This window comes from Lithobates pipiens, unplaced genomic scaffold, assembly GCF_037356315.1.
Source record: "Lithobates pipiens isolate NorthernLeopardFrog02 unplaced genomic scaffold, aLitPip1_a1.2 Scaffold_1, whole genome shotgun sequence".
NCBI lineage: Eukaryota > Metazoa > Chordata > Amphibia > Anura > Ranidae > Lithobates > Lithobates pipiens.
In genome coordinates this window covers 22385456-22407945 of record NW_027507685.1, presented here as the reverse complement: position 1 = coordinate 22407945, position 22490 = coordinate 22385456, and the positions used below count along the sequence as shown (strand labels likewise).

Genomic DNA, 22490 nt, shown 5'->3' with positions numbered 1-22490 from the left:
GTCCCACATTAAGTAAATTCTAAGCCAGGCATTGGAAAATATTGTATTTCGTGTGCATAATAGATGTGTCTTTATTGATGATTTGCAGAAAGGTTAAAATGCAGAATAAAAAGCTCTACAAGACCTGTAGAACTAAAGGGTCATTGTGGTATAATGACTGAATGTTTAAAAATAACAATGCTGTCTGCCAACAAAGTTAAAGCATTCATCAAGTGCACTTGTAGATATGTTAGACTCAGAATAAAAAATAACTACTTGAAATACATTTGAATTGAAATGTAAATAGATAATGGAAAACTCAGTAGAACAATCTGAAAATTTTAAATTATAGTATCCTTCACATTGTCTCTTACATTTGTTGAATATTTTCTGTGTTGCTGGCTATTTAGGACCAGTCCACAACAGAATGAGGTGCAGAAAACCCGCTTTCCATGTTTCCCGTACTGCATACAAAATGCACTGCACCTGCGATCTGCAGCAGGTGACAACATTAACTTAACAAAACCGCAAACCCAGATCCAATTGCTGTGTGTTTTTTAGACCCGGTTCACACCTATGCATTTTTTAGTGCGTTTTCAGTTTTGCAGAAACATACAGTCCATTTTGGAAAATAGAAAAAGAAATGGACTTTAGAGGCACTTAAAAAATTATAACAAATTTTAATAATTCACAACTCATATATATATAAATACACATTAATCTAAACACTTGAGTACAAAAAACAATAAGCAAGGAGAATAAGAAAAACAAGAAGGACCCATTTATCAACCCCAAAACACGGATGCCATAAGTATACTTCCTGTGGGGTATTGATGACCAAGTCATAGAAGCCTGCATTAGGATATGGCATGTATTGATAGGGTGTTCATAGGTCCTAGCGATTTAAAAAACACTTGATGCATGACATGTTTCGCGATTTCCACAATTATCGCTTCTTCAGGAGCTTCTGTTTAGTTTAATAAAAAGAAACTTTTTAGAACAATGTATAAACCACAGATATATATATATATATATATATATATATATATATATATATATATATATATATATATACCGTGTTTCCCCGAAAGTAAGACAGTGTCTTACTTTCTTTTTATCCCCAAAAGCCCCACTATGTCTTACTTTCGGGGTATGTCTTATATTGGAAAAAAATTGTCGAATTTTTTGTTTTAACCATAAAATTAACATTTATTAACAACCTGAACAGTATTGTATTCACCACAAAACAGTTTTATAAAAGGAAGTGCCAAGAATGTCTTGTTACAACATTGCATAACATGTAAAACAATGAAAAATGGTAAGAACGAACAGTGGAAAACATTACTGCTGCTCCACATCCCTCCGCTCATCCCGCTCTAACCGTCCGCATCCCGCAGTTAAAGGGGCACTGACAGCTAAAAAAACTGTGTAAAATGTGTTTTTTTAGTGTATATGCATTTTACCTTCTGTGACGGGCGGGGGGGAGGTTTCTTTGGAGTAGGGACGTGCCCGAGTAAATTTGCATATGGTAGGCGCGTCCTAAGCCGTCAAACAGCTCATGTGGGCACAGCAAAATGCAAACCTGTACCTACACCTGTATCTAACCCAGTGTGATACAGTACCACCTGCTGTATTTAATCCAGTGTGACACCTGCTGATACCCACTGGGTTACATACAGCAGATGATACCCCAGTATGCCAGTGTGTATGTTTTACTGATGTATGATTAATACTGTGTGCATTACCGTATTTTAAGCAGGAGGCGGCAGTGACAAGTGCGCGGTGACGTATGGAGAGGGGGACGGCTCAGGCGTGGGCAGGAGGCGGCGCTCATTAAGATCAGAGGGAAATGGCAGACACGGCGACGTATGGAGAGGGGGACGGTGCGGACCTGGGCAGGAGGCGGCGCACAGCTAGATGAGAGGGAGGCGGCAATACCCCCCGTGTTTCCCCGAAAGTAAGACATATGTCTTACTTTCGGAGTACGGCTTATATTAGCCGACCCCTCTGAAACTCCTGATACGTCTTATAATCGGGGGTGTCTTACTATCGGGGAAACACGGTATATATATATATATATATATATATATATATATATATATATAGTTAACATACATGCAGTATCAGTGTGCACTTACACATACATATGTTGTAAACTCACCATAATTGGTGTTTAAAGCAATGTTTCAGACTTGCCCCGCTGTTAAAATGCCACCGCTGCCCCACCACTGTAAACCCCTCCCGGTGGATGGGGGGGGGGGGAGGAAGGGAACGACCACCAGGAACTAAGGAAGACCTCCCAGAAAGGAACAAATACACAGTACAATACAGTCCATTTAATATGGTTTTCTATGGGTCACGTTCCCATCTGTGCATTTTATGGAAAGGGCCAGGGACCAGCAGGTTGTGTTTTTTCTTCCATAGACTTCAATGGATCAAAAACGTGTATTAAAAAATGCAAAATGCACCTGGAATATGCATCAACTGCAACCTGCAAAGGTGTGAACCAGGCTTTAAAGTAGTACATGCACTACTTTTGTTGTGGTCCAGCGTGATTTCAGCCTATTAAAATGAATGGACTGAAATTGCAATGCACCCGTATCGCATGTAAATCTCAGAGGAACACACAGCCTGGAGGTTGAGCGCAGCTCTTCTTTGCTGGCAGTCAAAAGAAAATTTAAAGGAGTTGAATGAGAAACATTTGTACAGTATGTGGCTTTCACTCCTAAAGTCCATTTAACCCAAAATCGATTGTTAGAAGCAAACTATAGATGTCAAGGTAAATCCCAAACATGACATTACCTGCACAAAATGTGAATGTTTTTCCTATCCTGCGTGGGTTTCCCTACGGGTACTTTGGTTTCCTCCACGACTTGCTGGTAGGTTTCTTGGCTCTAGTCTAAATTGGCACTAGTATGTGTATGTATGAATGTGAGTTAGGGACTTTAGATTATAAGCTTCCTGAAGGCAGGGACTGATGTAAATGTATAATATATATGTAAAGTGCTGTGTAAATTGACAGTGCTATATAAATACCTGAAATAAATAATGAAATCACACCAAGAAAGTAGTTAAATATATAGGTGAAATTCATATATGTTTTCTCCTCCAACTGATTTGTATTTTTGTCCATGCATTCCTGAAATTTACCCAGTCCTGCTAGAACACACAGCCAGGCTGGAGACCTGATTTTTTAGTTTGGCTTCCAGCTTGGTCCATCTCAGCATGTGCATCATTCCTTCTGCTGACACCAATGATGGGCCACTATTCCTTGCACTGACACGAATGATGGAGCATAATTCCTCCTACTGATATAAAAAATGGGGCACTATTACTCCTCTGACACCAAATATGAAGCACCATTACTCCCTCTAAAACCAATGAGGCACCATTCCTCCCACTGATATAAACAGTTGGGCCATATTCCTCCTACTGACACCAACAATGGAGCACTATCCCTCCCACTATTACCAACGATGGGACACTACTCCTTCCACTAATGCCTATAATGGGGCAATATTCCTCCCACTAATACCAATGATGGGGTACTACTCCTCCCACTAATGCCAATGATGGGCACTACTCCTCCTCCTACTCACCACAGCTGTTATGTAATTTTCTTACTCCCACTAACCACAAACCCCGAGACATTGTGTACTCCCACTGATGCTGGGGCAGTTTCTACTCCCACTGACCATAGTTTGGCCACCCTAAAGTTTGGCACTATGATTAAAAAGCTTGGAGATCTTTATTCTGTATTAATACGTTAGATTACTTTTTCCTGGAAGGCAATGAACAGAGGTTTCAATACATTCCAAGAATGATTAATATAGTTTATCCTGTAAAATAAAACTGGCCATAGATGGTTAGTTGTTTTTCATTCAGCTAGTGGGCAGAATGAAAAAGAATGAATGGATTCCTCCATCCACACACGTGCAGTGCATGGAGAAATAACCCCCCCCCCCCCAGCCATTCTATTCTGACAGCTGCATCCCCCAATTTTAGAATACATCGATTGGCTGCTGTTGCTGATCAAAGGTTTTCCAGCAAGTCCATTCAACAGACGCAGATCACACTGATCAAAATGTGGTCAGTTCCTACTGAACCAGCTAAATTTCAATCAGTCTATGTCCAACTTTAGAGTCAGCTTTACACATCATGCAGAAGAAGCTTTTCAGTAGGCAACATACTTAATATATTCTCTGCATTAGGGTAAAAAAAAAAAAAAAACAAAAAAAAATTCTACCACTTGCTGTGCCCACCCCCCCCATCCCAAAAAAACTTACCTGAGTCAGTCAAATCCCATGAGGAGGGGCAGGGGATTGGCCGAGCTACACTGAGTGTCTATGGATGCACACAGCCAGGTTTGGGAGAGCACCCACAGATGTGCCCCTCAGGACCTGCACTTTAAGATGTTCCATTACCATGAACTGGGTTGACTCAAGTCATTTTGTTAACATGTCTTTACCATATAAAAACGATGTGGACTATACTGATAAAAAAAAAAACAGTATAATGGTTGGACAAGACTTGAAGCTTTATATTTACTAAAGTAAGTAGCACCCATGATTTTGGGAGTTACACAAGTAATTGGCTCCTCTTCACTTAGGAGGTAACATCAGGGGTAGCAAAAACCCATAGCAGTACATCAATGGACGTACATTCCTTCATTAAATTTTATCTGTAAGAATGCTCATTTTCAAGCATGCCTTGGTTCCTATGCTCACCCTAGCAAACAGGGAACGTGAAGTAGTCCTCATGGAAAAAGGCAGGCCTTCATAGTGTCCAAATCCAACACATTTATGAAAGGCTGTCTGGAGTTACAATACAATATTAATGAGTAGCGTAGCCACAGTTGACCATCAGCATCAGAACTGTCCTGTGTACTGAAACTGCAAGTTTGCAAGACTTGGCACATTCATACACAAGGGCCAACATTGGTTTAGGCTTAAAAAGCATTAGTATGATATATTTAGCAAACATCATGGCTGGAAACATTCAAGAAACATAAATTCTTTACCACTGAGAAGATATGCTTAGCAGCTTGACAACCTAAGAGCCATATGGTCTAACCCTAAGGCTACATTCAGACTTACATGCCTGTATGGGGCTTTTATTGTTTAGCTTTTATACATTAGAAACAGCATTAGAAGTATGTGTTCTATGCAATTTTGACAAGTCCTATAATAGAATTATTAACACAGCAGCATATAAAAAGGGGTCATTCCACATTCTAAAATATAACTCAATTACAACTTTTGCTTTGTTTTGTTTTTTTTCTTTTTTTTAACGTTTAATTTTTATAGGTTTTAGCAATACTTATTGCATTTCATTTTTAAAAACGGTCCCTATAGGAAATATGATACTTTAATAAAGACTCACAGGTGGCCTTTGAATCAGTACAAAATTCAAGATCTGCAGACATGCAACGGATTGCTCATACAACTTTGCATCAGTGTATTTTTAACTAATATTTAAAGTTTAGCCTAATTCCTGTTCTGGTGACAACTCAAAATGTCCTTTAAAGCCCAAACCCACATATGTGGCAAATCTAGTATTGGAAAGAAGGTAGATAAATTAATTAATTTTGTAAATAATGATTCATTACCTTCTACTAAATGGCTGTAAAGGTTATGAAATGTGTTATGCTTAGAACATTTTTATGGTGAACATGAAGGAAGACTGTAATGATTTTTGATTTATATAGGAGTATAAACATATTATATAACTATACAGATGGACACCTGGATCTGTAGTTCCTCCAAAACAGTAAGCAAAATATGAACATTATTTTACCACCTTCCACCCCCAGGGAAGTGGTGTTGAGTTTTATACTGTAGAAAGATTTGCATCTTTTCAGAGATATAAAAAGACAATTGATACACAGAGCAAAACAATCAATGCCTAACGATTTTGAGATCATTACGTTACTAATTCAAATTGAAATAATTATACTTTCTTAACAGAACATCTGTGCAAAAGAAGCAACTTTGGTTTTAAAGGGATCTAGGGGCAAGTGTCCTAAAGGATAACTTTACTTTTTTTATAATTCAAGAGAGAGGTTTGATTAGTATTGAATTGGTGTAAAGTAGCAACATCAATGTTGACAAAGGCATGCACCTAGAGTATATTGTACATATTCAAAGGAATAGATAAAGCAAGGTCTCTGAAATATGAAAAAGGAATTACATAAACAATTGGCAAGTTATTCAATCGCTGAAGACACATTAAATGAGAGACCTAATCATAGCCTGTTAGCAGGAATAAGTGCAAAACGGTATAGTAAAACCCATATCAATAGAGTATAATCAATAGAGGGATATTTGGCACTAAGTAGCACCCTTAGCCCTTGTACACACGGTCAGAGATTCCGGCGGAATGTGTCCGATCGGACCGCTTTGTCAGATATTCCGACAGTGTGTGGTCTACATCGGACTGTTTCCGTCTGAGTATCCGACGGACCAAGTTTTCCAACTTGTTGGTAAAATTTTCCGACAAAATGCTCCGATCGGACATGCTCCGATCGGACATACTCCGATCATGTGTAGAGAATTCCGATCGGACAAAGTGCCACGCATGCTTAGATCAAATTCCTACACCAAAGCTATTGGCTACTAGCGTGAACGTAGTCCCATCGTAACGAAATAACGTCATCACGTCGGATTTTCCGACAACTTTGTCCGACCGTGTGTATACAACAGTTTCGGACAAAATCCGTCGGACAAAATCCGACGAATTTGGTTGTCGGAATTTCCGACAGTGTGTACAAGGGCTTAGACATAACAGATCACAAATTATGATATAACACTGCAGCCTAAGTGCACTGGACCTACACACATTACTATTCAAATTGAAGCAAGAGCTGTTTCCCATGGACAGCAAGTAGAAGATTCTGCCTGCCACATACCCTGGATTTTCTAAAATGTTTTCAGGCAACCTCTCTGGTCATAGATCAGATTTGTATGCAGGCCATTTTTTTATCTCCACTTTCATTGCTGTAAGGTAGGCATCCCAACTTGGATCCACACCTTAGCTGCCAGTTTTTTGGTAGTAAACAATACCCCATGCAAATAGTTGGGCAGAGGTGGTTTATTTTTAAAAGCTAAGAGGAACCCAGAAAGCAAAGTGGTGAGCTTGTTGTACTGAGAAACCCATGATGTCATGCAAAAACATTATTGTTTGCATTGTTGTTTCCAGTAAGCCTGCATCGGTAGGAAGGACCATAGCAGGTTAAAATAATGAGACAGGGGCCCCTGATACCAAGGGCATAATGAGTTATAAGACATTATATATTTTGCTAATTGAATTGCCATCAAATAGGTATGATAAAGCAGAATAGATTATTAAGCTTATCAGTGAGTTAAAGACTAATCGGTGGCTGGTTATAACCTCTTCCTAGGTTTCATAATTTTGAGAACCAAAATCAGCCTCCCACAAAATTTTTCTCTTATAATCCTGGGCTGTGTAGAATTCCAAAATCATCTGTTTGGGATGGGTTCCAACCATAGCGGCAGCCAAACGATAATATGCAAGCACAGATAATACAGGTCAAAATTACCAGGTGACTGCATGTCTAAGCTGAAGGTATCGGAAAAGCAAATAACTTGGCAAATTAAAGTGATTGCAACGGATTTTTTGTTTAACGTTATACTTACCTGCTCTGTGCAATGGTCTTGCACAGAGCAGCCCCGATCCTCTTTTTCTGGGGTCCTCTGTAGGCATCCGTAGCTCCACCTGCCTTCCAAGTACCCCCCCCCCCTCAAAAAGCCATTTGCTAGGGGTAGACTTGTGTGTCTACTGACCCACTTGGTGAGGCTTGCTCCCTCGCCACTGGATTTGAATTGCAGCAGCAGAAGCCAATGGCTTCCACTGCCCTGAGTCCAGTGAGAAGATAGAGAGAGAGAGCAGCGCCGCTGCTCTTGGGCACAGCACTGGATCGAGATTGGATTCAGGTAAGTATTTAGGGAGGGCAGGTCAAAGCTGATTGGCTGACTGGCTTTGATTGACAGCTGCAGGAGCCAATGGCCCCGCTGCTGTGACTCTGCCAATCAGGAGAAGCGTTCCGGATGGCTTAGACACTCGTGGACATCGCTGGAGAGAAAAGGATCACGGGTAAGTAAATAGGGGGGCTGCGGCAGCTGCTACACATGGAATTTCTGCCTCCACAACTCCTTCAAGATAAATCCTTGCAAGTGCAAATCTGACTTTTGTGTGATTTCTCATAAAAGAGTGATAACTTAATTGGGCTGCTTTAGTAATTAACATTGCTTTAGGGTTTATAGCAATGGACAGCAATGTGGCCAGATTTTCTTTGCTCTTGAGGTGTGCTTCTTTTTGTGTGTACTCCCAAACGCAAGATATTAAGGCAGTTTGCTTCTTTCACCGATTGTTTAATTCTACCTAGCTATTTTGTCTTTCCACCTTCTCCCGTGTCTCATCAGCTGTTTGCTTGTAGAAATTTAGTGGCTTTGCCCGTTCACCTATAGTCTGCAGTGTCTCAAATTGACAGCTACCTAGAATTTCCATTTAGCACAGTTGAAAGACAAATACTCCTGATAAAAACGCATAATAATGGCCAACTGCAAAATTAATCAAATGATTTTTTTAAAGTGACTTTGCTATTGACATGAGTTACAAAACAAGAAATTTGACAAAGCATTAACCATACAATATGACATCAAAAGAGCAAAACCACAAGCTTCACATATTAGTGTGTGTTTATGTGTGTGTGTACATATAAAGTATTCAGTTTTCATCTATATAAAATCCTATATACAGTTGGCATAGGCTAGGGATAGCTAATAACATGGAGGAATACATCAGATTTAGGCATACATATTACAGTGGGTAAAAAAAAAAAAATGTAAGCTTTATCATTAAAAAACTTTTATTCTAATATGGAAATATAATCTACCATTCCAAGTGGCATGTATATCTGCCTGTTTTACTAGTTGAGCATAGATATTCTGATCTTTAGGCCTCATGTACACTAAAGCTAAAATAAAGGCCCATTTTACAGGCGTTTGACTTTTTTTTTTTTCTAAACTTCCCTCTATGTTAGCCTACAGTATGTGTCCCTGCACACATAGTCATTTACAGACAATTAGACGCAGGAGCGTTTAGAGGTAGAAATCTGAATGCACCAAAACCATGTTCAGGAGAGGAGAGTTTGTGCAGAAATAATGCCTGACATGCCTAAAAGTGTAAACGCACCTAAATGCTAGGTGCGTTTAGCATTTGAACATTCATTTCAGTGGCCTGAATCAATTAATATTCTGGCCACTGAAATTAATGGACATCCAAACGCTTGATGTGCCTGAACACATATAAAAACGCGGCTTAGGTGTGTTTTTATTGACGCTTTACTCCTGCCAGGAGAAAGGTGTTCAGAACATACATATTATGGAATAACCCTAACCATTTATATTGTACCTAAACAATTATTTGTAAATGAAGGAAGAAATGTCTAATAAAGTGTTTGTGCATTTACAACTCAGTTGGAAATTGGAATTACTATGCTGAGGTGCTGAAGTAGGAACCCTTCACTGAGTAATGCTCTTAAAAGTAGAAGTCCAGTCAAATCCAATCTAATATTAAACCCACCCAAGTCCTATACTAACTACCCTGTAGAGGAAAAATTGGTATACTTACCTATTCTGAGGAAGGCTCTAATCCAGTCTTGTGATTGGCTCCCAGCACCAGCTTCCGTGTAGAGGAGGGTTAGCTGACAACGGATACCCCAATGTAAGTCTATGGGTGATATCACCACAGCTGTTGTCTGTGATCTCTCTTCTTCACTGAAGCATCTTTCCTCTACGGGGTAATTAGTATAGGGCTTAAAATGGGGGTAGGAGCAGGTTTTAGTTTAGATTTGATTTGACTGGACTTCCACTTTAACTACAGTAGATAAACAATACATGTCCTGGCAATTAGAGGTTGCTCATTATAATGAAGATGGATAATGATGTTGAATATAAAAAGTCTTCATTGGATTCCATGACACTAAGAATTGAATGTTGCACATAAGGACAGAATTATGCTCACGTTCTATGAATATATACAATTCTGTAGAATATAACAGAAGAATGCAACATCTGCTTTAATATTCCAGGGGGAACATAGCTTTACAATGTGACCAAATGGAGTATGTTTGACATAAGTCATAGAATAGAAAAGGCATTTTCTAATCTGAATTTTGGCTTTATTTAATATAACAAATCTTGCTCTGGGCTGTGGATACAGAGTCACTGGAAGCTGTAATTGTGTTAAATGTAGTGTAAAATAATAAGTGAACAAACAATTTTCAATTCAATTCAGAGATCATTCACATTACAAAATTTGATGATAAACAAAGAACGCAGACTTCCAAGGCAGGTCTAAAATTGTACAAAGATGCATGTAAAAAAAAAAAATAGATCAACTTTAATTTGAGGACCACTGAATCTACAAACCAAGTCAATCTCAATTGGGATAATCATTATTAAATATACTTAGCCAAAAGTTCTTCATTTTTTCATGCCTCTTGGCTTAATGTAAGGGCATCTGGTACTTAGTTTGGTTTATGCATAGTGATGGACATTTATTTTTATCTGCTCTCGTCAAAAAACTGTATATACATAGAATACATTTTTTTTAAATATGTAGCTGAAAACTTAAACTCAAAATTTAAAGTGCACCTATGCCAAGAAAATGGACACAAAATTCTCTAGGTCCCCAACAAACAGCTTTTTGATATCTGAAATGAATGCAAGTATGTTTACATGACGTGTCCACCACTGTTTTTGTATTCATTTGTTGATCTGTATTTTCAATAAAACCCTTTGTACAAGAAAATGGACTCACAAAATATTTACATGTTCCAGTAAAAGAGCTTTAAAACAAGCCATCTACACTAAACTTATAAAATTACAGCCACCCTGTAACAGATGCATTACACCTACAAAGACACTGAATTTCAAAAGAGCCAACATCCCTAAACTACGAACCTTGTTAGAAGGCATGAATTGGGATAAATTCATAGGAACAAAGAACATGGAAGAGAGATGGGTTTGCTTTAAGAGCATATTAAATAAGTCTCATTCGGTAATAATTGAATAATAAAAGAGCGAACAAAAGTCCTGGATGGCTTAACTCCAATGTAAAAATGCATATAAAAGCAAAGGAGAAGGCCTTCAAAAAATACAAGGTTGAGGGATCATCATCAGCATTCAGACTTTATAAAAAATGCAACAAGAAATGTAAGGGTGCAATTAGGGTGGCTAAGATAGAACACAAAAAGACAGCGGAAAAAATCCCCAAAAATTCTTTAAATATGTAAACAGTAAAAAAGGGAGGACAGACCATATTGGCTCCATAAAGAACGAGGCAGGACATCTGGTTACAAAGGATGGGGAGATGGTGAAGGTATTTAATTTATTCTTCTCCTTAGTCTTCACGAGGGAATCGGGGGGCTTCAGTAACAAAAACAGCACAGTGTTTATCCTTATGACACATCACAGGAAGCACCTCCATGGTTAACATAGGACAGAATTAAAATTAGACTTGGGAAACTTAACATTAATAAATCACCGGGACCAGATGGCTTGCATCCGAGGGTACTTAGGGAACGCAGTCAAGTAATTGCCAGACCAATGTTCCTAATTTTTACTGACAGTCTACTGACTGGAATGGTACCAGGTGATTGGAGAAAAACCAATGTAGCACCAATATTTAAAAAGGGCCCAAAATACATCCCTGAGAACTACAGACCAGTTAGCCTAACATTAATAGTATGCAAGTTCTTAGAGGAGATGATACGGGACTATATACAAAATTTTTGTAACGTAATCATTTAGTAATGAGAACGGCATCATCACGGCATTAGCAGTAATCAGAATGGATTCATGAAGAATCGTTCTTGCCAAACCAATCTATTAACCTTCTATGAGGAGGTGAGTTGCCATCTAGATACAGAAAGGCCCATAGACATGGTGTATCTGTATCTTCCTAAAGCATTTGACACAGTTCCCTATAAACGTTTACTGTACAAAATTAGGTCCATTGGCATGGACCACAGGGTGAGTACATGGACTGAAAACTGGCTACAAGGCTGAGTTTAGAGGGTGGTGATAAATGGGGAGTACTTGGAATGGTCAGAAGTGGCTAGTGGAGTCCCCCAGGGTTCTGTGCTGTGACCAATTCTATTTATTTTGTTCATAAACGATCTGGAAAATGAGGTAAATCATTCAATCTCTGTATTTTCGGATGATACTAAGCTAAGCAGGGCAATAACTTCTCCGCAGGATGTGGAAGCCTTACAAAAAGATCTGAACAAATGAATTGGGTGGACAACTACATGGCAAATGAGGTTTAATGTAGAAAAATGTAAAATAATGCATTTGGGTGGCAAAAATATGAAGGCAATCTAGACATTGGGGGGAGAACTGGGGGAATCTAGGATGGGAAAGGACCTGGGTGTCCTAGTAGATGATAGGCTCAGCAATGGCATGCAATGCCAAGGTGCTGCTAACAAAGCAAACAGAATATTGGCATGCATTAAAAAGGGGATCAACTCCAGAGATAAAACAATTGTCCCACTCTACAAGACTCTGGTCCGGCCGCACCTGGAGTATGCTGTCCAGTTCTGGGCACCAGTCTTCAGGAAGGATTTACTGGAAATGGAGCGAGTACAAAGAAGGGCAATTAAGCTAATAAAGGGGCTGGAGGATATTAGTTATGAGGAAAGGTTGCGAGCACTGAACTTATTCTCTTTGGAGAAGAGGTGCTTGAGAGGGGATATGATTTCAATTTATAAATACTGTACTGGTGATCCCACAATAAGGATAAAACTTTATCGCAGAAGGGAGTTTAACAAGACGTGTGGCCACTCATTAAAATAAGAAGAAAAGAGGTTTAACCTTAGATTATGTAGAGGGTTTTTTACTGTTAGGCTACTTTCACACTGGGGCATTGCGGGCGCTGGCGGTACAGTGGCACTATATTTAGCAAAGCTTTACCATCATTCTAGCGGCGCTATTCGGCCACTAGCGGGGCAGTTTTAACCCCCCATTAGCGGTCAAAAAAGGGTTAAAATCACTCGCAAAGCGTCGCTGCAGAGGAGCTTTGCAGGCGGGTTTGCAGCACTGCCCCATTATTTTCTATGGGAAGGGGCGCTTTAGGAGCGGTAAATACACTGCTCCTACAGCACTCCAAAGATGCGGCTTGCAGGACTTTTTTGACCGCCCTGCAAGCGCACCGCTCCAGTATGAAAGCCCTCAGGCTTTCACACTGGAGACACAGCAGCTGCTGTTTCAGGGCGCTTTGCAGGTGCTATTTTTAGCGCTGTAGCGCCTGCAAAGTAGCCAAGTTTTAAAGGGTCCTAAGAGCGGTAAAGATGTGGAATTCCCTTCCACAGGCGGTGGTCTCAGCGGGGAGCATCAATAGTTTAAAAAAACTATTAGATAAGCACCTGACCACAATATTCAGGGACATACAATGTAATACTGACATATAAGTATGTGAACACATAGGTTGGACTTGATGGACTTGTGTCTTTTTTCAACCTCACCTACTATGTAACTAGGTAAATTTCCATCAGTTAGTGACTCTGATCTTTGCTCTCTAACAGATTGTATTAAAGGCCTGATTAATGCTGTGGTTATACCCACTGGGCAATACATCAAAACTGTGTCCTGTAGGGATTTAGCAACCAGTGGGTGGAACCACAGCATGCAGTAGGAGCCCAATAATCCATCACATCTGGAAGGGTTGGATACTGGAGTTACTGCCTGCTGAAAAGGCACACAGGGTGCCTGCAATCTTTTTTTTTTTTTTTTAAGAAAATTACCCAACATACAGATATTGTCTTTAGAAAATGCTCTTAACACACCAACATATGTGTGTGGGGTATTTACAACTCCTGCAGTAGAAAACTGTCAGAAATTCTGAAGAAAAATGTAAACACTAAGAATCTGTACAGTGAAAACAGAACAATGGGGAAAAAAAACCACATGATTTCTTTACAGCAAAACTCTAGTCAATTACAACAAATTAAATATGTGTAGTTAATTAACCAGTTCCCAACCAGCACACGCCGATGTACATCGGCAGAATGGCACGGGCAGGCATACTGGCGTACAGGTACATCCAATCTTTAATGCTGCCCTGCCTGGTCGGGACCCCCGTGAGTCCGGTCGCGGGTCCCGCGGACTCGAGCGCCGCGGGCATACCCGCAATCGTCTCACGGAGCGGCTGAAAGGATAGATACAGCATCTCCCCGTTCTACCTAGCAACAAGTGACGCTGATCTCTGCTCCATGTGATTGGAGCAGAGATCAGTGTTCACTAAATGAAAGCCCAGCCTCCCACACTTGGTACAGTAACACGCCCCTAGGAACACTTAACCTCTACACTGCCACCCACTGGTTAACCCCTTCACTACCAGTGCCATTTCCACAGGAATCCCTGCATTTGTATAGCAGTGATTGCTGTATAAATGACAATGGTCCCAAAAATGTGTCAGAAATGTCCGATGTGTCCGCCATAATGTCGCAGTCACAATAAAAATCACTGATCGCCGGCATTACTAGTAAAAAAAATTATTAATAAAAATGCCATAAAACTATTCCCTATTTTGTAAACGCTATAACTTTTGCGCAAACCGATCAATAATCACTTATTGCGTTTTTTTTACCAAAAATATGTAGAAGAATACGTATCGGCCTAAACTGAGGGACAAAAATGTTTTTTTTTATATATTTTTGGGGGATATTTATTATAACAAAAAGTAAAAAAAAATATTTTTCAAAATTGTCGCTCTATTTTTGTTTATAGCGCAAAAAATAAAAACCGCAGGGGTGATCAAATACCACCAAAAGAAAGCTCTATTTGTGGGAAACAAAGGACGTCAATTTTGTTTGGGAGTCACGTCGCATGACCACGCAATTGTCAGTTAAAGCGACGCAGTGCCGAATCGCAAAAAGTGGTCTGGTCTTTGGCCAGCAAAATGGTCCGGGCTGAAGTGGTTCAGCTCTGGAAGGTTTTAGCCCCTTCCTAACCAGGCCATTTTTTGTGATATACCGCACTGCATTGATTTAACTGACAATTGCGCAGTTGTGCGACACTGTACCTAAATAAAATTGATGTCCTTTTTTTCCCCACAAATGGAGCTTTCTTTTGGTGGTATTTGATCACCAAAAAACAATATATTTTACTTTCTCCTATAAAACATTCTCAATAAAAAGGCCAATTTGTATTCTGCTACATATTGTTGGTAAAAAAAATCCCAAAAAGCATATATTGATTGGTTTGCGCAAAAGTTATAGCGCCTACAGACTATGGAATATATTTAGGGACTTTTTTTATTGTTCTTACTAGTAAAGGCGATCAGTGATTTTTAGTGGAACTGCAAAATTACGGCGCACAAATCTGACACCGAGTGACACTTTTTGGGGACCAGTGATACAAATACAGTGATCAGTGCTAAAAAACAAAAATGCACTGACACTGCACTTTTTTCCTTTACATGTTTTTTTGAGTTTAAGTATCTGAACTGGTGCTAGCAGCTACAATCATCTAACCCAAGCACAGTTTTTTTATATTTTTATTTATGGTATTTTGAAAATATTCACAAGCCCAAAATAAAACAGTTTTATAAATGAATAAAAATGACACAAATGAATACCGTATATTTGAAGTTTGTTTTGTAATCAGAAAGATATGATACAGTATATAACAGAGAAAACAACTTTAGTAAAACAATGCAAAGAAAGCCCAAATAAACTTGAGCCCCCATTAAAGCCCTCATTAGACCTATGTTTCCCCTTACTTACTTTGGAGTCCCCATTAGAGTCCCCCATTACATCCGGTTCCCCATTAGAGTTCCCTCTTACATCAGGGTCCCCATCAGAGTCCCTTTTATATCAGTGTCTCTATTGGAGTCCCTGCTTAATTCTGAGGGCTGCATAGAATCTTAAAGAGGGCCAGATTTGGCACACAGGCTGTAGTTTGGAGACCCCTGGACTCGACTAACAAATGAAAGCAAAACCCCAACTAACACATTTCAGGCAGTAACTTTTATCCTTTTGTGATAAAGGATTTACATAAATCAAAAAAATGGCCATTATAAGCACCCCTGTTAGTGGTAAATGGTTTGTTTCAACCCTCTAAATTTCCACTTTGTCTGGTCAGCTTGGCCTGTTTAAGGAAATTCAAAAATATCAGCCTTATTGACCATATCACCAGGTGAAAGTAAAGAAAAAAAGCTTATACAATTAAAATATATGCACCCACCACATTTAAGGATTGGTAAGCCACAATATACTAGACACTGACGCGCAGAAGGCATTTTACCGGGTAAATTGGAGCTTAAGGTTTGCTTTTAGGGCTGCAACTAACGATTATTTTCATAATCGATTAGTTGACCGATTATTGTTTAGATTAATCGGTTAATAACCTTAAAAAAAGTATGGTGTATAATTTAGTTAATATGTAAAGTTTAAAAAAAAGGCAATTTATTCTTAAATATCTCTATATGCAGTGGTAAATATAAATAACCAACTATATCGATAGGGAGCAAAATATCTAATCCCCTCTGAGAATAACAGACAGAAGAGATATTCTCTATATATTTTAGAGGGGATATATACTGTATATGCTATTAGAGGAGATATACTGTATATGCTATTAGAGGAGATATACTGCATATACTATTAGAGGAGAGATATACTATTAAAGGGTCAATCTGGTAAATATCACCAGACTCATTAACTTTAACCCCATTTTGTTACTGGCCACTAATCGATTATGAAAATAGTAATCGATTAATTTCATAATCAATTAGTTGTCGATTAATCGATTCGTTGTTTTAGACCTATTTGCTTTTTTGTAGCATATGGGCATTGGTTGCTTCAGTGTATTTCAAACGTATATTCCACTCTGAAGGCTTTGGTTAAAGCTAATGGTGTACGTCTTGAATCCTTCTCCATAACCAACGGCACTCGGCAAGGGTGTCCCCTCTCGCCGATACGATTTGCCCTCACGCTAGAATCGTTCTTTAGTAGAGTCATCTTGAACTTCGACATCATGGGCTTACAGGTGGGTGATACTCAATACAAGGTGTCCGCTTATACAGAGGATATGCTCTTCTCCTTAATCAACCCCACTATTTCTGCCAAATCTGCGTGAATTCAAAACAATATGATGTCTTAGTGAAATTTGAAAATGTATTTAGTCAAATCCAAAACCATGGGTGTAGCCTAGCCTTGCCTCCCTCCCATATACACCATTTGAGCCTTTCCTTCAAATTCAAGTGAAATTCCACCTCTCCGAAATATCTGGGCACGTACATCTCCCTGGTCCTGTTTAAAATTCACATTGAATTTTTTGTCTTTGCTTAGCCACGTCTGTGGTCTACTCCAAAAGTGGCATCAAAGCCTAAATTTGTGGTTTGGGCATTGTAACATTATCAATATTAGTATACTGCCCAAGTTTATATACCATTTTCAGGCCCTGCCCATTCATATTTCTCCCTCCTGTTTTAAACAAATCCATGCTCAGTTTACGAGGTTCATCTGGGCCAATAAAAAGCCTAAAATCCACCTACGGTTCCTGATCTTATATAAACATCATGGTGACATTGCAGCCCCAGATGTCCAGAAATATTACCAGGTTGCCCATTTAGGGAGGTTGATTGCTTGGTGCAGTCATGTGGCTCTTAAGCTCTGGCCGCACAATGAGCAACAGTATTGCAATTTTCCACTTCATAGAGCCCCCTGGTGCTGCACAAACTTACCTGATTAAGACATATTCAACTATAGGTCCTACACTGAGTTTGTTCCCTCAAATGTCATAATCCTGCCCTGTCCTCCAGTACCTCTCCATTATTATTATTATTCTGGGCAACCTATGTTTCCCCCTGGGATTACAAGATGGACCATTCCATACATTCCTTGAATCCCAGTGCTTTCAACCTTCTCATTTTCTTACCGCTACTTGACCTGAGATGCCAAGTTTGATGTCACCAGGGGGATGCTATGGCATGGACATATGGAAGGCCTTACAATTAGATCAATTATTTTGCTCCTTACAACCACCTGAACAGTTCAGATACCTGCTACTAACATTTGAGTCATATTGTACAGACAGCCTTGTATGCTCTCCAAAATGTACTCTTTTTATCCCCCCACCAGAAAACTTCAAGGTGCTGAGGCTGACCTCGGAAGATCTTTCACAGCTAAACAAAATCGAAACACTATTGAATTTGCCCTAAAATCATCTATATGTACACAAATTCAAGAGAGTAACTTTAAGATATTAACCGGTTGGTACTGCACACCGTCTGTTTTGCAAACCTACTCTTAGGCCTCAGATCATTGCAGGAGATGCCCGGGGGAGCGGGGAATATTTCATTATATCTTTTGGTCCTGTACGAAACTTGGCCTTTTCTTGGAAAGAGGTGAACAGACTCACACAATAGTTCACTGACTATCCAGTTCCAGGTGATCTTGTCTTTTTTTCTGCTACACCTATCTGATATTCCTGTTAAGACATACAAGAAATTGGTCCTATGCCATCTGCTTAATGCCACCAAATTCTGTATTTCACTGAGATGGAAAGACCCACATTCCCCTTCTATCTTGTTGTGGCTCAACAAGGTAGAAGAAAGAAACACACTGGGAGACCCGATGCTTGCTGCCCAGAATAAACAAGAGCAAAAGAGACATGGAATATGTTTGTTTATTCCAACAAGGGCAAGGCTTTTTTGAGACTGGTTCTGGAGAATGATCTTTTTTTTTTTTTTCACTAACCTTTTTTACACCCATCTAATACCAGCATTATGCTGTTTTGCTCCCCCCCCCCCCCAGGTTTCCCATCACTCTCCCCCAGCTTTCCCATCAACCTCCCCCAGCCTTCCCATCCACCTCCCCCAGCTTTCCCATCCACCTCCCCCAGCTTTCCCGTCCACCTTCCTACCCTCCCCCTTTCTCTCTTTTGCTGCTACCCATCTCCTCCTGTTAAAAGCACTTTGTGTACTGCACTGGTGCTCACCAGCCTTGACGACTTGCACTACTCGCTTACAGCATGTTTCAGGGAACAGTCTTTTTCATATTTGATATCTCTGATGAAACGTATGTTATTTTACTGTTTGTCCCTTTTGGGATATGGTTTGTTGGATACTTTATTTCTAGATAACGAATTTGCAAAAACAAATATATGTGATACCTGGAAAAAGGCTACAAGTTGCATTGTTATTTTTTTTAAAAAAAGGACTTTTCAGCAAGGAATCAGTCAGACATACAATTGGCCATTAGAGGGAAAATCTACAGATCTGTATATCAAGGACAATCATAAAAATATGAAAGAGCAAGCATTTGAAATCTGACATTTGAAAGTTTCACCAAATATTGTTTTCATGCAAAATTGTAAATTGTATTACTCGGATTTGCTTGCTGAAATCATATGTTAGCTTCCTTTGTAAAATGCACAATAGCAGGCCTATTTAAAAACCAAATTAGAAAGGCAAAGTGCAGCATATCAAATGAATGGCAACCAGAGTTGACTTTTAACTAATATGACTACAATACCGTCAAAATCTTAATGGCTGCTATGGGTTACATCCTCATTGCTTCACAGACTTTATTAATAAGCCCCTAAATGTGTCAAAATAGGAGTATTTACATATATATATATATATATATATATATATATATATATATATATGTCTCTTCACTGGTATATATTACAGATTATGCTTGTTCCAACTCTTACCTGTTACCTTTAATTGAACAGTTCGTCTGATTGGCTTGCCTTCAAACTTAACTTCACAAGTATAATTCCCCATATCGTCTTTTTGAACATCTTGTATAAGAAGGCTGTTTCCTTTCTGTATAATCAAGCTTCTCCATTTCTTTGGCTTACATTCCTGCAAATAAAGCACAATGAAGAGAGAAGATTCAGTGCAGTTAAATGCATTAGCAGCCTCTTAGCATCACAAACCAGTGAGTCCAGAAAACAATGAGACATACATATCTTTTGTTATTTTAGAATTATTTTATAATGATAGACAAGTGAAAGTCTTAAAACAAAACAATGCGGTATGTTTAATTATATGGGAAAACGGTTTTGAAAAGGGCTTTTAAATGTCACAGTGAATTGTCTTTTCAGAAAGGAAGATAAGAGCAAAAAATAAATCCAGAAAAATACTAACTAAAGTTTATAAGAAGTAAATTACTAGCAATAATGATAGTGCTTACTGCAGTGGCGAGTCAGGAGCTGAATCACTTGAATTATTTTCTCAGTAAGGAAATCTTTGCAAATTCTAGAAGATTCTAAAAGTGTCTTATGTGTTCACACCATGGTTGTGTACATTAGAAGAGTGTGCCCCTACTGCGCTAATGCGTTTAGACCTAAAGCTGCACTTTGCTGAGGCAAGCCTTACGTCATACACGGAGCAGAGGGTGTTCAGCTCAAGGAAAACAACTTTTAGAGAACAGCAGCTGGAGATTATTATTAGATTTTTTTATTTCATAATTCAGTGCTGCTCGAACTTAAATATGCAATTTCAGGAGAATTCATTATCTGAATACTGATATAAATGTACAGTGCTGGCAGGAACTACAAAGGGGACACAATTTGGTGAAAGCATATGTAAACCCTGGCAATGACCTTCTAATATTTGTTCCCTTTTGGTCTGCTAAATGTACCATTAAAAGCATGCTGTCATATTTGTTGAATACGTCTAAGCCCTTGTACACACAGTCGGAGATTCCGACGGAATGTGTCCGATCGGAGCGTTTTGTCGGATATTCCGACTGTGTGTGGTCTGCATCGGACTGTTTCCGTCGGAATATCCATCGGACCAAATTTTCCAACTTGCCGGAAATATTTTCCGACAAAATGCTCCGATCGGACATACTCCGATCATGTGTAGAGAATTCTGATCGGACAAAGTGCCACGCATGCTCAGATCAAATTCCTACACCAAAGCTATTGGCTACTAGCCAGAACATAGTCCCGTCGTAACGAAATAACGTCATCACGTTCTGAACGATCGGATTTTCCGACAACTTCGTCCGACCGTGTGTATACAATAGTTTCGGACAAAATCCGTCGGACAAAATCCGACGGATTTGGTTGTCGGAATCTCCGACCGTGTGTACAAGGGCTAAGAAAATAAAGCTTGTTGATCCTGCCAGGAGTCTTGTGAGCTGATAACTTTCTGTGCTCTCTGACTGTGCAGCACTCATATCAGTTAGCACGGTTCCAAATTCTCTATAGACTACAGAACCCCTCCTCACTATGCTATGAAGAAAAATGGATTGGCAGCATTCTATAGTCCATAGGGTATTATATGTGTTTAGCATCGTCACCCTAGGGTAGGTAGTGTGCATTACTGGCAAACTCAGGAGGTGAAAATAAAGGGACGAAGAAAACATGTCTAAGGACTGGTAAACTTTAAAACTGGGTAAGATACACGCAACTTAGACAACAGAAAAAAATACCGTGTGTATAGGCAGCCAGTTGGATTGAAAGAAGAATTCTAAGAAGAATATATAAAAGAGGGCAATGTGCACTGCTTCTCCTTAGTCAGGTAGAATATTGTTTTCAATTTTGAAAACCATACTTACCATAAAAAAAAAAGACTAAAATGCTTAATCCCAACAAAGCAAACCACTAATGTCTATGAAGTTCTGCTGTGGGTAGTTCAATCTGCACAATAAAACAGACACAGGTCCTGACAGTGAGAGGCAGCATAACATAAAAGATGAGATTAAAGAAGGCCACTGAGGCAAACATTTCAGCTATTTCACATAAGTAAGAGTCCATGATAAGATACCGAATTGGGAAAGAACACAGCGGCTAAGCAGAGTCATGTCATCTAACTCACATCAGTCATGCTATTGTATGTCACACTGTGGAGAGTTCTTTGCTGCAAGTTCTCCTTTTTAACAGAGTTTTATATTAGAAAAATATAGCTGACTTCATATAAAATGTACCCCACAATGGGACACTCTTTTGCTATGTACAGCCTGGAGGAAGAAAGGGAAAATAAGCAACATAATTGAACAGTTTAAATATGTAACGGGTTTAAGTAAGGTTCCGGAGAGAACTATTTTCCAATGTAAGTACAAAAGCTTGGAAAATATATACGGTAGCTTTTATTTCTGCAATTGGGTAACCATACATGTAATACACGACTGTGCCTACCTTTCATCTCCAGCAACCAGTTTATTATGAAAAGTTCTCTTTATGCAAAATTTATATTTCCAGAGCCTGAACATATATAACAGAATCATTTCATATGGTTTACAAAAGCTATGGCTTTCCTTACCCTTCGCAAGCTAAACAATTAACCTAAAATATAAACAAAATTTTTTTTCTTTAGGTTTAGATAGAGTAGTGGAGAGTGGAGAGTGGATTTTATTGCTGTCTGGTTTCCCATTAACCCTTGTACACATGGTCGGACATTCCGACAACAAAATCCGTCTGATTTTTTCCGATGGATTTTGTCCAAAACTGGTGTTGCATACACAC

General features: G+C 39.1%; 1 protein-coding gene across 1 annotated transcript in view; it reads right to left on the bottom strand.

Moving 5' to 3' along the window:
* IL1RAPL2 (interleukin 1 receptor accessory protein like 2) overlaps positions 1-22490 on the bottom strand; it is a 1165568-nt gene that overhangs the window by 556046 nt on the left and 587032 nt on the right. The window contains exon 5 of the mRNA XM_077484766.1: positions 19725-19878. Within this exon, the coding sequence (XP_077340892.1) occupies positions 19725-19878 (154 nt within the window). The remainder of the gene's footprint in view (positions 1-19724; positions 19879-22490) is intronic.